Source organism: Zalophus californianus, chromosome 12 (genome assembly GCF_009762305.2).
Source record: "Zalophus californianus isolate mZalCal1 chromosome 12, mZalCal1.pri.v2, whole genome shotgun sequence".
Taxonomy (NCBI): domain Eukaryota; kingdom Metazoa; phylum Chordata; class Mammalia; order Carnivora; family Otariidae; genus Zalophus; species Zalophus californianus.
In genome coordinates this window covers 94,331,838-94,347,054 of record NC_045606.1, presented here as the reverse complement: position 1 = coordinate 94,347,054, position 15,217 = coordinate 94,331,838, and the positions used below count along the sequence as shown (strand labels likewise).

Below are 15,217 nucleotides of genomic sequence, written 5' to 3'. Positions count from 1 at the left end.
CTGGCAATGGCCCTGCGTTCCTCCTCCAAGGCCTTCCCAGCCCTTCCTTGCAGACTGAGGTCTCACCACACCTCCAACTTGCAAAGTTTCTTCTTTCCCTTTAATGCGGGGGGGAGGGCGGAGGAGGGCGGAGGACTAGGGAGTGAAGTGTCCAGAGGGTTGGGTGTAGTGTGGCGGGGTCCTCTTGCCGAGGCCATGATGGAGACGGGCTCTAGTGTTGCACGGTCACTCCCTGGACCTGTGTCTGGGGCTGGGACATAGGCATCGTCCACTCACAGCTGCCCGCCCAGGCCTCAGACCTCCACTGAGCCCAGCTCCCTCAGGTGCTGCTGCAGGAGCTGGATATGGTGCAACAGCTTCTTCTGGTGGCCAGCCAGCATGATGCCCAGGGCGGGCAGGTCTCTGGTGGTGGGGAAGGAGTGGGTCAAGTCTGCGCCGGCTTCTCTAAGATCCCCGGCAGGACCCCTAGCCTGGAGCCCAGCGGAACCCCCACCCGCCTCTCCCCGCTTACTCCAGGCTGAGCTGAACCACATCACTGAAGGTGCAGAGACCAAACTTGGAGAAGTTGTCTTGGTAGCACTCCAGTCCGATGGCCGAAAGCCAGGCCTGGGGTGAGTCCAGAGAAGGAAAGTCCAGAGCCACAGGGTTCAGAAGGGCCTGGGAGGGTCTAAGTGGGGGAAGGGGGGGGGTCAACATTTCCCCTTCATCTTAGCCCCCTCTCCTCAGTTTGCTTTACGGTTTGCATCTACCCTCCCTGCTTGTCCCGGGCTCCAGCCCCAACCTCCAGACCTGTCCTCAGGGCCCCCGTCAGCCTGCAGAGTGTCTGGCTTTCGGATCATCTTGTCAAACGCAGCCACCAGCTGGTCAAAATGAGGCCGCTGGGTACGGTCCTTCTGCCAAGTGTCTAGCATAAGCAGATGTAGTCCAGGAGGACAGCCTGGAGGTGGGGGAAGCCGGAACTCCTGCTCTATTGCATTTAGCACCTGGGGGTTAGTAGAAGAACATGGTGATGGGAAGCTATTGCTGGCGGAAAGGCGTATTCTGTCTGTTAGGTCAGCGGGTGGGCTGGGATCAGGTGGAACATGCAGTTGGAGTGGGGAAGGAACTTAAAAATACGGAAGCCAAGACCACTTAAAATTTCAGCGGATCAGAGAAGAAAAGCTAAGAATGTAGGAGCTTGTGAGGCTGGTGGGTTGGAAAGATGGGGGTGGGGTATCAGCAATGTCTAGGTCAAGAGCTCACCTCCTGGTCACTCATGTCCCAGTAGGGCCGCTCTCCATAACTCATCACTTCCCACATCACTATCCCAAAGCTCCACACGTCACTGGAGGTGGTGTGTTTTCCGTGGGCAATGACCTCTGGGGCTGCCCACCGAAGCATGCAACTTGGGCCCTGAGGCGTGGGGTTAGAAGGAACGATAGCAATAATTACAGCAGTGGTCACGTTTATTGAGCAACTCCTATGGGCTCCGATGTCCGCCCAGGGTGCGCTCCTGGAGGGAGCCCGCACGGGCTCCATTCCCTTAGACACCACGACACACACCACCCCCCCCCCCCAGTGGTACGCTCCCCGGAGCCTGGCTCATCCGCCGGCACGCTCTGGAAAAGGCTGAGCCCCCGAGATGTGCTCTCACCTGAGGACTGTGGCCAAGACGAGCCACTTTGCACACCAGGTGGCTATTCACCAGCACGCTGTGGGCGGAGAGCGCGCGGTGCACGAAGGCGAAGCTGGACAGGTACTGCATGGCAGCCGCTACTCCCCGCTGCATGGCCACCAGCTGCAGGCTGCTGAACTGGCCCTCCCGCTGCTGCTGGGGGGCGGGGGGCAGAGGTCAGCCGCCAGCAGCCGGGCGGGGAGCCTGCACACACTGCGCCGTGGACATCAGCAGGAGAGGGAGAGCGGCTTAGGCAGTCAGAAAATGGCCTGGGAAGGAAGGCTGAAGACCAACGCAGGTGGGGCAGCACAGATGCAGGGCTCTGTCTCCTGTCTCCGGGACAGTTGAGGACTGCAGACGCCCCTGGACCCAAGGCCCCCCCCCCCCCGCCCACCCCCAGGCCAGCACTGACCCTGAGGAAGCTGTCCAGGGGGCCCAGCTCCATGAGCTCCGTCAGCACCATGAGGGGCCGGCTCTTGGTGACCACGCCCTCCAGCCGCAGGATGTTGGGGTGCTGGAACTGGCCCAGCACTGCAGCCTGGCCCAGAAAGGTCATCTGTAGGCTCTCAGCACCTCCAGCCCACAGGGCCTGGATGGCCACGGCTTGCTCCCGCCGTCCCCGGGGCTGCAGGCGGCCCCTGCGTACTTCTCCAAAGGAGCCTGGGAGAACAGGTGTAGGAGGGAGGGTCCTGAGGAAGGACCCTGGGCTCGCGGCGTCATGCCCTGTGTAGAGGGGCTCCTGCCGGGGAAGTCTCACGGGGGCTCCAGTCCCTCCGGTCCCCTTCCTCTACCCCCTGCACACCTGCCCCAATGACCTCCTCGATCTTGATATATGCAGGATCCACCTCCCTGGTAAATTCTCGGATGGCCTGGCAGGGGTCCTCGTATGTGGAAGGGTCGATGTAATACTTCACCCCAAGCCCTGTAGGCAAATGGGGTGCGTGATGAGGGTGTGGTACGAGGCCAGGCTGCCCCCACACCCCAGGCATGCCCTCTTACTTACATCGGCAGGGCCGAGGGGTTCCCCTAGACTTCGGGGAACCTAGGCTTCCTGCTGTGCTCAGCCCCCAGCCCCCCCACCCCCACACCTGGACTGCTGGACTGCTGCAGCTGCTCTGTGTAGCCTGTCCCACGCCGCTTCCTGGGGACAAACCAGAGTCCTGGAATGACACTCCCATCCCCCCCCCCCCATGCAGGCCACTCTCCAGCCAGGGATCTGTGGAGTGAGGGCTGCTGGATGCCTCCTGCCCGCCTCGCATGGGCCCAAGGGAAGGGGCCCGGGGGTGGGAGGTGGGCCCTGGACGTGGTTTCTGCAATGCGCTTTGGGGCTGCCAGGATGTGGGGTGGTGCGGCAGGGTGAGTGGGGTGGGGACACGGCTGGGAGGCGCCTCACCTCCGGAAGACAACAGCCAGCACGGTAATGGCCGCCAGCAGGAGGAAGGCCAAGGCCCCCAGGATGGACCCGATCACCAAGGAGAGTCTCTCTGGGAGCTGGGTAGACAGCTCACCTGAGGAGGCAGCCAGCCAAGATCACACGAGGGCAAGGCCTCACAAGCACGTGCACCTACACCGCCCCCCCCATGCGCCCACTCACACCCACCCACAGACCCAAAGGCCAGCTAGTCAGCCAGGAGACTCTCCTCACAGCCTCCTGTCCCACACGGCCTCTAATTTGGAGGGTGCTGGACCAGGGTTCAAGGCCTGGGGCGGGGGGGGGGGGGGGGGGGGGGCGGGGCTGGGCCTCTCCTCCCTACCCCGCGGCGCTTCCCCACCTCATCCAGGCTTCCTCTCACCTTGAGGCAGCGTCTGGAAATAGACCTTGCCGCCATAGGGGCCGTGGCCTGCGGCTGTCCGCGCCCGCACTTGGAAGCCATAGATGTGGCCAGGGCTCAGCTGTGTCACGGTGGCCGTGTTGGTCTCGCTGGTCAGGGTCAACGAGTGGGATTCATCTTCTGCCTGGGGGTGACAGCCATTCACTCCCTGCTGCCCAACCCCAGCTCCTGACCCCTGCTCCATCACCCTCAGGCTTCCTGGCGCCTCTCTGTCCTGGCCCACCTCCTCCATCTCTAGCCCCACCGTGGGGCCCTGCGAGCTCCCAGCAGCCCTGCTGGGCAGCCCCCACCTCCCCACCTGGTCGTAGTAGCGGAGCTGATAGTCCAGGATGTTCCCGTTGGTCTGGTCCGGCTGTGGCCAGGACACCGTGATGCTGTTGGATGCCCGGCTCACCTGGTGCAACGCAGGGACTGCAGAGGGAACTGGGGTCGGGGGCGGGGGGGGCGGTCAGCGGGAGGGTTTCCAGGGGCCCGGCAGCAGCAGTAGGGGAGGGGCTTCTAAGGAGGCAAGGTAAGTAAGGCATCAGGCAGAGCGGAAGGCTCACCTGCGTGGCTGGTGCTGACATTGATGGCGGCAGCCTGGGGAGGGTCGGGGCTGAGCTCTGACACCCCATTCACAGCCTGCACCTCCAAGATGTAGGGCACATGTGCCCGGAGCCCCCCAACTAACACTCGGCTCTCGGTCAGGCCCCTCTGGCGGGGGTCGAAGTGCACCTCATCCCTGCAGCGGCGACAAGCGCCCCCGGTGCCCGTGCCCGGCTCCTGGTGGCCTCCACATTCCTTGCACACGACATTGAAGAGCAGGTCCCCTCGTCCCCCCAGCTCCTGAGGCAGGCGCCAGTGCAGCATGAGCACTGAGCCTTGCACCTCGAACCAAAGCTCCCGGGGAGCCGATGGAGGGCCTGGGGAAGCCGGCGGTGGGGGGGGGGGGCAGCGAGAAGGGCCAGGAAAGGAGGGAGTGGTGGGAGTCAAGGTGAAGGAGGAGGGGTGGGGATGATGAGGAAGGAAGGAGGCAGGGGAGGGGGGTGGTCCAGAGGGGAGGAGACGGAGAGCATGGGGTGGGGACCAGAAAGCCACGGAGGCGGGTGGGAAGACAGGCAGGAGGTGGGCCAGTGTGGATGGGGTCAGGGAGAGAAGCCGGAGAGTGGAGGGAGAAAATGAACAGGAGAAAAGTCACTGCAAATGTGAACCTGCCCCACTGTGTTGCCTTCAGCCTCCCCTTCTCTGCCCGCCCCCCAGTCCCATTTCCATCCCTGGGGCTGGTGGGGGACTCACCGGTGCAGGGGGCCTCTGGGGGGTCTGAACTGGCCCTGTAGAAGCCCTTACGGCAGGGGCAAACAGGGGCTGCGGGATCGGGGGCATGGCTGCGGGGAGGGCACGGTAAGCAGGGCATGTTCCCAACCAAGGCCTTGTAGGACCCCTCAGGGCAGGCTGGGGGGACAGAATGGGGCAGAGACATTAGGCTCACTCCATCCACCGCCTCCTGAGCCCCACCACGCCTGCACACAGACATGCTCCCAGCCTTCCATTCCCCAGGGCTCTTTCTCCAATCGTCCTGGACCTACCCCCTCTCTTCCCTTCTTCCCTCTTTCCTTCCCTCAGGCAGAGATTACTGGGGCAGAACTGCATTTCTGCTGATGGAAAAAGTGAGGTGCAGTGGGCTATGGGCAAGCCAAGCACCAGGTAGAGGCGTCTGGCCTGATTGTATGACTTCCCTGTGCAGAGGCCTTCTGCAGCCTCCACCCTGCAGCAGAAGGATTCCCCTTAGCTGGTCTCCACTGCCTGCTCCTACCCGCATCCTGGTCACCTGGCGCAGTGATGATCCCTTCCTAACTAGATGGCAAATAGGGACAGAGGACCCATCCCAAAATGACCGAGGAGTTTAACTCCTTTTGATCTCCATCCCTTCTCGGGCCTGCAGCCCTAGGATGCTCAGCAATGGCTGTGGAAGTCTCCAGAAGGTTCCAGAAATTTGAGATGAGCATATGACACCAAATTTGTGTGCTTTAGAAAATAAATCTGGAGAAAAGAAGAGTCCTTTCCTAAAATAGCTTATTCCTGACCTTTTGGGGACAAAATGAAGTTTGGGGTGTTCAGGAGAGGTGTCCCAAGGTTGGGGGCCAGGTGGGGAGGTCTTGGGCAAGTGCACGGGAGCAGAACCTCACCTTGGCAGGCCTTGTCTCCGCGGGCTGGCTGGTGCCCTGGCTGACAGCGGCAGCCGCCAACCGCTACCATCCACTTGCCCTCCCCATTGCAGTGCAGCCTGGGGGGGCTACCCCCTGCCTGGCCCCCGCCTCCATCCTCCTCTGGCTCTGCGTGAGCCACACAGGTGCCCACGGCTGCCACCAGGGAGGCGCCCCCGGCCCCACTGGCCTGCGTCTCAGGGAAGGAGGCGAAGGCGCGGAGGACGGACGGGCAGGTGTAGGAGAAGAGCTTGACCGCCACGAGGGCCAGGCAGGCCCCCGTGTCCTGGAAGGCCACGTAGAAGCCACGCTGGGTGAGGGGGCCAAAGCTCCTCTCTTTGACATTGAGCTGCAGCCCGGCGCGCTGCTGCCCAGCCCCGCGCGGGCCCACCGCCCACGCCGAGGAGGCGGGGAAGCTCTCGTCCGCTGCAATGGTGTCCACCTTGGTCCAGCGTTTGAGGTGCCAGGCGGAAATGCTGTCGGGGCCATCGGGCTCCTCGGCCTGGCGGTAGTAAAGGGTGAAGGTCTCCCGGCAGGTGCCGCCGGCCACGCCCAGGCTGGCGCATGCCCGCACGGAGAAGTGCAGTCGGATGTGTGCCCTCTGCGCGCCTCGTCGCTCCACAAAGTGTGTCTGCAGCCAGTTGTCCTGCCCGGTGCCTGGCGGGGCCCCTGCCACGTGGCATGCCTCAAAGGTCCGAGTCAGGCGTCGCTGGTCGTCCAGAACGCTCACTTCATCCCACTGCAGGGAGGGCGGGGAGACCCTGTCAGCTGGCAAAACCGGGTAAGTAGACCCCAAAGTCCTGCTCCTCTGGGGGAAGGAGTCTTGCTCCTTTCGTCTCTACCCGGGGCTTCCTTCCCAAATCCCACACAAGGAGCCAGGTGGAGGAGGTGCACCGGGTGAGGAATGAAAGTGACACTCACCCCACCTGGTGGGTAGGTGAGCCAGCCAATCTCCGATGTCTCTCCAGTGGTGTCCAGCAGTACCTCTGGCCAGAGATAAGAAGGGGTACTCAGCGGCCAAGCCTCCAGCAAGGGCTGCTAACCCTCACCCCACCCCAGGAGGAAAACAGGAATTTTTCCTTTCAATTCACCAGCAGGGGCACAGCTCTGTGTCAGGAGCCTTTCCCTGGAACCCTCCCCATTCCTTTCCCCTTCTTGATGTCTTCACTCTTTTCTGCCTTTTCTGAGTCTTTCCCATTCCCCACCTGTGCTGGCAGCTAGGGATTCTTCAGTCTCCCCTCCCTCTTACCTTCCAGTGCCAGAACTGAGGACCCCAGCACCAGGACCCAGAGACTGCACACCATGCCCGCCACTCCGCTCCCTGACCGGGCAGCCCCCTCAGCAGCCATGGGGCGTCTTCGGGGCTCCCACCATTGCCCTGGCCACCACCCTGCTCCCAGGCAGGGCTGCTGCTTTGTAAGACTGGGGTCTGCAGCCAAGCTTGCTTCCTAGGGAGACACACAGGACCAGAAGAAGCGGGTGGCAGGTAACTACACTGCTACACAGATAGCTCACAAACCACCAACCACACGGGAAGGTCCTGTCGGAAGCAGACTTTCTCCTGACCTGTGCCAAGTCCACCATCTTAGAGGGCCATGTGCTAGGGCACTCCCTCCCTACGTCCTGCAGGTGCCGCATCTCTGAGCAGTTCTTACAGCCCCTCCCTCTTAGAGCATAGGCGAGTTCTGGGCCAGTCTTACCCTTTTCTTCTGGGAGGAGCTATTTCAGTTCTTTCTCTCCACTTAACTCTCCCTCCTCCTCCTAGAGCCACCCTGTATTGGAAGTCAGAAGATTCTTCTCATTAAAACAAGCAGAGTAGAAGCTACTCCTTCCCTGGGGACTCACGATCCCCCCTCCCCAACACCTCCTGACCCACCTCAGACCTGGACACGCTGGACAATACGGAGAGGCAGTGGAGTGAGAGGGACCACGGAAGAGAGCTGTGGGGTATGATGCAAGGGAAGATGGGAGAACCGGAGCCAGAAGAACATGGGCGCAAAGATTCCACCTGATAAGGGCGCCAGCAGAGAGAAAGGGTAGAGCTACGTGGGTCTGGCATGCCTACATTTTGTCAGCAATGGTCCTTTCTCCCCAAGGGGCACATTTCCTCGATGGCTTACAGAAAAATAAATGGATGTATGTGAAAAAATGCTTCTAGTCTGCTCACAATGAAAGGACAGAATGTGGAAACAACAGTGCCATCTTGTCCTATGAGATTAATAATGCACTGGGTTGAAGAAGGTATGAGAGCTGGGCTCTCTACTCACAGGGCTTATGAGTTTCAAACTGGTGTATCTTCTTAGAGGGACAGTCGCTGATGTCTGTCTAGTAGCTTCACTTCTAAGAGTTTGTCCTTCAGGTACTGCATCCTTAGGTCTGTTTGCAGAGATGTTCAAACAAGGATATTTGCTGCAGAATTGTTTGTAAGGGAAAAGACTGGAAAGCAACTGTCCATCAACGGGAAGATATTTCATAAATTATGGCACAACCTTAAAAAAGAGTGAGGGCTACTGCTTATGCACTGATTATGAAAAGGATTTCCCAAGTGAAAGTAGTCCATGCAGAACAGTGTCAAGTATGGTCCCCGCTGGTTAATTTAAGAAGGCCATCCACATACAAGCACCCCCTCTGGCTCACAGGCATATGACTGTGGGGGCACGGCTGCTTCCAGGGCCACAGTGAAGACAAATGGGCTCAGACCTTCCTTTGTTCATCGGTCTAGAGATTAGTGGTGGCCGATCTCTCCCCCTGTGACTGAGTCTCAAAAGTCTGTAAGTTGCATGGACCAGAGCAGTCCATTCCATTTATTTCTGTTGAGAAGAAAATAAGAGGCAGGTTGTTCAAAGACATGAACCTGAGCGAGAGAGAGAGAGAGAGAGAGGGGAAAGACAGCAGTTGGAAACTGGAATCTGTTTCCACCATGAGAGCTGTAGCCACGTGGCCTGCAGCACTCCTGAAAACTGCACACTTCTCGATGAAGCTGAAACCAAACTATGACACTATTTGACTTTGATCAATCAGAAAATCATAACTGGGTTCCTGCTAATCTAACTTTTCCTGGTAACACAGGCTCTATTGCGAGATGAAGCCTTCGGTGTCACCTGTATGTGGTTATCACGGAAAGGCGCTGATGTTACAGCTGGTGGGCTGATGTATAATGGGCATCAGGCCACTGTCCACTGAAATGCACTTTTCATGCCATTAGAACCCTCCTTGCGAGACAGAGTTTAACTTATAGTGTATGGAGGCAAGCAAGAAGCATTTCCAAATCACCAGGTTGTCCACCTCAAACTTACACAATGTTATATGTCAACTGTATCTCCATAAGGCCAGAAAAAAGGAAGCATTTCTATATGGCAAACGATTCCTAAGTAACAGAGGTTCTTTGCCAATACTGTCCCGAATGCTCCTAGAATCATTCACAGATGAAATGATTCAGAGAAGAACAGGGAGATCGTGAAGTAACAAAGCACGGCCCCATCACCAATGGCTGTTTAATAAATATCCTGAAGTCATAGGTGTTGTATGTACCCCCCAAATGCTCAGTGGCCTACGCTGGAGACATGCTTGACACACCCAGAGCCATAGGGTCTTTAGGAATGCTGTTATCAAGAACTGAAAATGCCAGAAAAATGTCTTTAAACAATGAAAGCTATTCTATCATTTGCCCAGCAGATACGCTCTAAAATAGCCTCTTTCAGTCAGAAGATGGATGGATTCTAGAATCTGTACAAAAAGGAGACGGTAAGCACTGCATCTTCCTAAACTTATAACTAGACAGATAATCATGGAGAAGGAATAATAAACACTTCGGATGCATCTCAATGATTTTTTTTTTTTTTTGAGAGACAGCAAACCAAGAGGGAAGATATGTACTGCAGATCCTATGCCCTGTGCTCTATGGAACATTCTAGAAGATGAGGCATGGCAAAGTATTTGCTTTGATGACCCACAATACAAGCAACACAGTAGCTTGTGGCTGCAGCAGGGTGTGTATGCATAGCCTCAGCATGCATCTTAATGACAACATGAAGCTGGCCTCTCTCCAGAGGATCCAGAAAAGGGCAAAAGCAATTACGAAACATGTTAAAGCCACTCAGCTTCTGTCCTCAAGAGGCATCAGAAAGAAAAGAATTAAGTGGAGACATTGCGTGTAGATTGCCACTTTCATAATTGTTAAAATTTTTCTACCAAGAAACAAGATATTCAGTTAAAAAAATGGTTGAGGCTCTTCAAGTGCCCAGAAGTGTTCCTTGCTGTTTGAAGGGACCGCTTTTAGATTTAGATCCAGAGACTGAAGGTTATAAACAAATTCCTTCAGGGGGAAAAAAAAAAAAACACAACTGTGGTTGAGTGAGACTAGGAAGTGAGGTCAATTCTTGCCTGTCAAACAAAACAGATAAATTCGAGCCTTTTATTTTTTAATATATATAAAAAGAACTCGGGTGTACCTCTACAACAAGAATAAAAACAAGAAAAGATGAAACTTTAAGATGTGGAAGAAATTGCTGTCAGCTAATTCCTACTCCTGCAGATTTTTTGGAAACAAGTTTCAAAGGCAGAAACGTAAGTGACAAGAACACGCAGCTCCATCCACATGCCTGGAATACTGAACAAGCAGGAGTTAGAACTTGATTTTCAAAGGTGCCTTCAATGGTTGAGGACTAGGGCATCTGTCTGAGCTTAGTCTAGGAGCGCGTCCTGGAAGCAGCCAATGTGTCCCTCCTGAAACACAGAGGGGGACAGGCCTGCTTCAGATTCCTCTTGTCTTCTCTAGCCTGCAAAAGGCATTGGTCAGTGTTTAGAAATCCTCTCACCCACGAAGAGTTGAAGACTTACTTCAATCAGGAAAACATTCAAATTTCAGATGTGTATATGGTTTTAAAAATATAACACACCAGAAGCAGCAGAAATGTGGATGGAAAATGGTAGCTCAGAAAATAAGACTGATTTGACAAAATTTCAGATGACAAAAATTGCATTCTATGACTTCACATTTTTTTTCTCAGCTTCTTTTCTACATATATCACTTTACATCTTTTTGCTACAGTAAAGACACTGCATCCACAAGCCTGCTACATTTCTTTGGTTTATAAAAATATGACAGTCCGTAGGCATCAAAATTGTGTTTTGTTTCCAGAAACTGGCAAAGATTAAAGATGTGTAGACTCTTAGCTTATACATCATAGCTTCTGAGTTCTGTTATCTATAAGAATGAAAGATTTAAAAATAAATTAAATGAGTAAATCTGTAGGAATTTAAAAAATTAACTGTCCTCAAATTGAAATGCTAAATACGACAATTTTATGAACAGAGATGGTTTAAAATAGTTTATGCACCTCAATCCACAAAATGAGTTTTTAAAAAAGTTAAGTAATACAAGCCAAATAAGCTTGGAGGAAGGTATGGCCGAAAATATACTGGCCATTAAAACTGGTTACTGTAGGAGGCAGAAATGAAGGTTTGGCGGGCGGGGAGGGGGGGATTATTAATTCTGTCTTACATGTGTTTGAATGGGTTTTCTTGTTACAACGAGCATATCTTATTTTTACAATTAAAACAAAATCTCATGATTATCATCTAAACAAAAAAAAGGGAAAATATTTTTAAAACCTAGACTAGCATAGCGTATGTTTACATTTTAGCCTCCCCTCCCTTTTCTCTCTAGGTTTCAAAACAATCTAGAAATTTTTATCTATAAGGAGAAAGCGGAGATACAGAGGCAGTAGGAGTTGGGAATGAATGAGCAAAATAACTTTTATCCCTGGATTTTCTTTAAGCTTCTCTCTGAAGAAGTTCAAATGGCCCCACTGATGATATCATGCTTCTCTGACTCGGCGTCAAGCAAAGGACTTCGGCTCTAAAGGGGCGAGGGGCACCAGGGGGGCTGGGGACACCTGACGAGGGCATCACTGCAAAGTGAGCCCAGGCAGGAACATTCAGAGAGGCGAAGCAGGCTGCAGGGACCAGCGGGACGAAGGAGGTCCCAAGGGCAAAGGGGCCAATGGTTAACGTGTGGTGTGGCTGCTGAGCTGGCCCTCACACCTGTCAGCCACAGGGTCAGCGTGGGAGGGGTCAGCACCAAGGGCCCTGTCCTCTGTCCTGTTCTGCAGCTGTTAAACGCCCAGGAAATTCCAGTATAATCCTTGCTCAGCTTAATGCTGCTACCCTTTAATCTCCACCTTGGAGATGGTCTCCGTCTCTTGGAGCTCTGTCCGCCCCACTCGAAAAGGCTCCCATCTGCCCTTACAGCAGCATCCAGAGCAGACAGTGAGGGGGTGGCCGTCCTCCGGTGCTTCTGGCCCCTGCTGCCCTGGTTCGAGAAGCCAATTTGTGGATTACCTAGCAGAGGAGAGTCCTGTGTCCCTTGAGGCCTCTAGCCTCCAGGAATGTCCCCCAGAGCACGCAGATACAGACGAATGTGCCTCCCACTCCCAGGCTGTGGAGCTGGGGGAGGCTTTTAAGATGCAGGCAGTATCTGGGAGTGGCAGGCAGCCACTTAGCATGAGCCGCTGTCGCTGTGCACTGACCGGGGATATGCGTGGCTTTGGAAAAGGGCATGGGGGGGGGGGGGGTGTTGGGACAGTCAGTACGTGTCCGTGAGAGATGAGTAAGTGGAAGGTTGTGGAAGCCCCCAAGAGCCAGGACCAGTGCCCGTGGGAGCAAGTGTGAGAGTATGTAAGGGAATGTGCGTGAGGTGAGATGGGTATGGAGCAGCACGCAAGCTGGGACGGATGTGTGTGTGTGTGTGTGTGTGTGTGTGTGTGTGTGTGTGTGTGTGTGAGCATGCACGCCAGAGCAGACCCTGAGTGCTCCTCATACGGGTGACTGACGCCCATGAGCCCTTCGCCTCACTCCGGGTCTGTCCCTACTCTCCCCCTAGCTAGCCTGTCAACCGCTCTCTGCCCCAGGAGTTGCTGCTGCAGAAACATCTGGGCTGGGAGAGGGAGCTGAACAGGGAAGTAGAGAAAGGGAAACCCGAGGCTGCCCCAGCCCCCAAACCCCACCATCCCCCTTCCCGCTAGTGGGCAGTGCACTGGGGACACAGGACTCAGGGCCCCCCAGCTCGGGCGATGGTGATGAGCTGGGAGAGCAGCTGGCCCTGAGGAGGAATGTTCCTGCCCTTGCCATGCTCAGACCCCTGCTGCCTCGTGCTCCTAGGCACGCTGGGGACACAGTGCTCACTGCCAGCCCTCTTTCTGCATCCCAAAGGAACCAACCAAAGGAGTCCTCCTCTCTCGGCCACTAGGTCGCTACACAGAAGCCCCCCACCCTAATCTTCCTGCGAGGAAAAAAGGTCCATTGCCCCGAGAGAACCAAGTGGCCCCTCTGAACGGCACCAAACAAATGACAACAACTCTCAATCCTGCAACGCCCCATTACCTGGAGATTTCCCTGCACTGCCAACAGTGTCACAGCTCCTTCCCACCCAACCAGCATCTCTCCTTCTAGAACCTGAGTCAAGTTCTCCTGGCGGGCAGAGGGCCTGGCCCTGGTTAACTTATTGGGAACAGGCCCAGCCGCTTCTCTCCATGGGCACTGCCAGGGACATTACAACATCGGCTATGCTGGGCCCCAGCCAGCTCCCCCAGGGTTGGGAGGAGAGAGGATGCCAGACAGCCAAGATTGGTGGATGGGGGGGTAGGGCAGGTAGGGCCAAGCACCCAGATGTAAAGCGAGGGGGTGGAGCTGGGGCAGCAGCAGGCAGCCGACTTTGGTTGCAACTTGGGGGTTATGGCTGGGGAGCATGAACCAAGCCCTGTCTCCACTCTAAGGCTTATGGGTGGTAACCGGGGTGGGGGAGCTGGGGGCAGGTGTGGGATCAACCTCCTTGCTCCTCCCAGCTCCGCGGGGATTGGAGAGATGCCACTGGAGTCAGAAGGGTGGGCAATCCTTTTCGGAACGCTGGGAGTCCGGCCTTGGCAAGGACCCCTACATCAGGACACCCCCCACCCAAGCCAGAGAAGAGCAGTATCTCTGGAGACACAGTGGGGGATCGCAGCAGCAAGGGTAATGGGGGTGTCAATGATGGCCGGCCAGAGGTCGGGGAGCCAGGTTGGCCAGTTTCGCATCACTCACGAACCCACCGTCGCCTTGGGGAAGGATACTCAGTACTACCCCAGGAGGCCCCCAAGGATCTGCAGAGGCCCAGTCTGGAGGGCCCCTCTACTTTCGCAAACCTTGATGCCTCTGTCCCCAGGCACACCGCCCCCCACACCCCCCAAGACCGCCTGGCACCCCGGGGCTCACCTTCCGCCGGCCGCAGGCTCCGCAGGTCTGCGCCCCCCCGAGGCCCCGCGATGGAGCCGCGCCGCCCGAGTCTACGCTCGGGTGCGGGGACCCAGCTCCTCGCGGCCCGGGTCCGCTCGCCGCGGCGCGTCTCTGGGGTTCCGGGGCGGCCGGGGGGCGGTGGCTAGCGGCAGGGGCTGCTCTGGAGGCGGGGCTCCCGGGGATCCTGCGGGGCCCGCGTCGCGCTCGCCGTCGCCGCGCCTGGTCGCGGGTCCCGCCGCCCGCCGCTCGGCTCTGGAGCGGCGGCAGGGGCGAGCTCAGCCCGGCCCGCCCCCTCCGCGTCCCTCCCAGCCCGGCCCGCCCCTCTCAGGCCCCTGCGGCCGCCCTCCCTCTCCCCTCTTCCGGGGAGCCGAGCCCGCCCTCCCGGCCTGGGCGGCGATGCGCGGCGCCCGGCGCGGAGGAGAGCGGGCTGGAGGCGCGGGGCTCGCCCTGGGCCCGCCTGTGCGCTGGGGCGGGGGCGCCTCCTCCTCCCGGCCGCGCAGGGCGGGCACCGAGGGAGGCTCGCGCGAGGGGGCCTGGAGGGGGCGGGCTGCCGGGCGGCGGGGAGAGGTGTTCAAACCCCCGGGCCGGGCGCGGGCTCCGCTCCCCGGGAGGGAAAGCGCACAGGCGGGCGGCCGATGCCCGGGACACGGCGGGGCACGGCGAGGCAGGGCAGGGCGGCGCAGCAGCCGGCCCGAACACCCGCGCCCTCTCCCCACCCCTGCTTTTCTGCTTCAACTCTAGGAACTAAACCCACTGTTTTAGTTCTTACTCAGGTTTAAACTAAGGTGGGCGTGAGCTGTGAAGAAGAGAAAGAAGGAAAAGAAGGGGGTGGAGGGAAAGACAAACTGAGAAATCTCAGAGGGTACGGGGGTGGGGTGGGGATGGGTAAGCAGCAGGGAGGGGGGGGCATCTAGGTTATGAAAGTGTCTCTGATCTAGCCTTAAACTCTTCTGCCTCTTCGTGACCCTGGATCTTGGTCAACGTTGGGGCTTCTGACTCCACCCTCCCCAAAGGGCTGGGAAGCCTGGGTCTGAACGGGGAAGTCCAGATGTAGGTGCCTGGCTTTGCATTGCCCGGGCAAGTCATGCACCTCTGGGTGCCTCCTCCCTCTGCCCACTCCCCGGGGAGAACACAGGGATCTGAGGCGTTAGGAGGTACTCAGCGGGTGCCTGGAAGGTTTGAGGAACCGAGGGGCCGCCGCGAGGAAAAATGTTTCCGCCCACCCCTAGCCTTTTCTCCAACGAGGACGGGATTTGGGGTCTATTGTTCCGGTCCTA

The 15,217-nt window shown here is 57.2% G+C and overlaps 1 protein-coding gene across 6 annotated transcripts; it reads right to left on the bottom strand.

Annotated features, from left to right (window-relative positions):
• Window positions 1-85: 85 nt before the first annotated feature.
• On the bottom strand, window positions 86-14,169 carry EPHB6 (EPH receptor B6). Of its 6 annotated transcripts, none has more exons than XM_027575018.2 (20): window positions 13,920-14,169; window positions 7,937-8,479; window positions 7,546-7,677; window positions 7,370-7,441; window positions 6,919-7,117; window positions 6,591-6,655; window positions 5,652-6,408; window positions 4,762-4,917; window positions 4,032-4,388; window positions 3,785-3,909; window positions 3,448-3,610; window positions 3,048-3,162; window positions 2,743-2,795; window positions 2,457-2,576; window positions 2,067-2,314; window positions 1,634-1,810; window positions 1,243-1,392; window positions 790-983; window positions 512-667; window positions 86-402 (listed from the first exon to the last, which is right to left on the bottom strand). In XM_027575018.2, exons 5-20 carry the CDS (start codon window positions 7,016-7,018, stop codon window positions 294-296), a joined length of 3,045 nt encoding a protein of 1,014 aa, XP_027430819.1. In that variant the 5' UTR covers window positions 7,019-7,117; window positions 7,370-7,441; window positions 7,546-7,677; window positions 7,937-8,479; window positions 13,920-14,169; the 3' UTR covers window positions 86-293. The 6 variants fall into 6 exon arrangements, with proteins under 6 accessions (XP_027430819.1, XP_027430822.1, XP_027430820.1 ...); XM_027575021.2 differs by having other exon boundaries at window positions 7,553-7,677; XM_027575019.2 differs by having other exon boundaries at window positions 7,937-8,045.
• Between the last annotated feature and the right edge of the window lie 1,048 nt (window positions 14,170-15,217).

Excerpts from the sequence above, each read along its gene's own strand:
- EPHB6 (XM_027575018.2), bottom strand. The coding sequence starts at position 7,018 with ATGGCTGCTGAGGGGGCTGCCCGGTCAGGGAGCGGAGTGGCGGGCATG. Across the intron at positions 2,796-3,047 it reads CTGGCTGTTGTCTTCCGGAG|GAAGCGGCGTGGGACAGGCT; the intron begins GTGAGGCGCCTC and ends GTTTGTCCCCAG. Across the intron at positions 1,811-2,066 it reads CCCTGGACAGCTTCCTCAGG|CAGCAGCGGGAGGGCCAGTT; the intron begins GTCAGTGCTGGC and ends CCCGCCCCCCAG.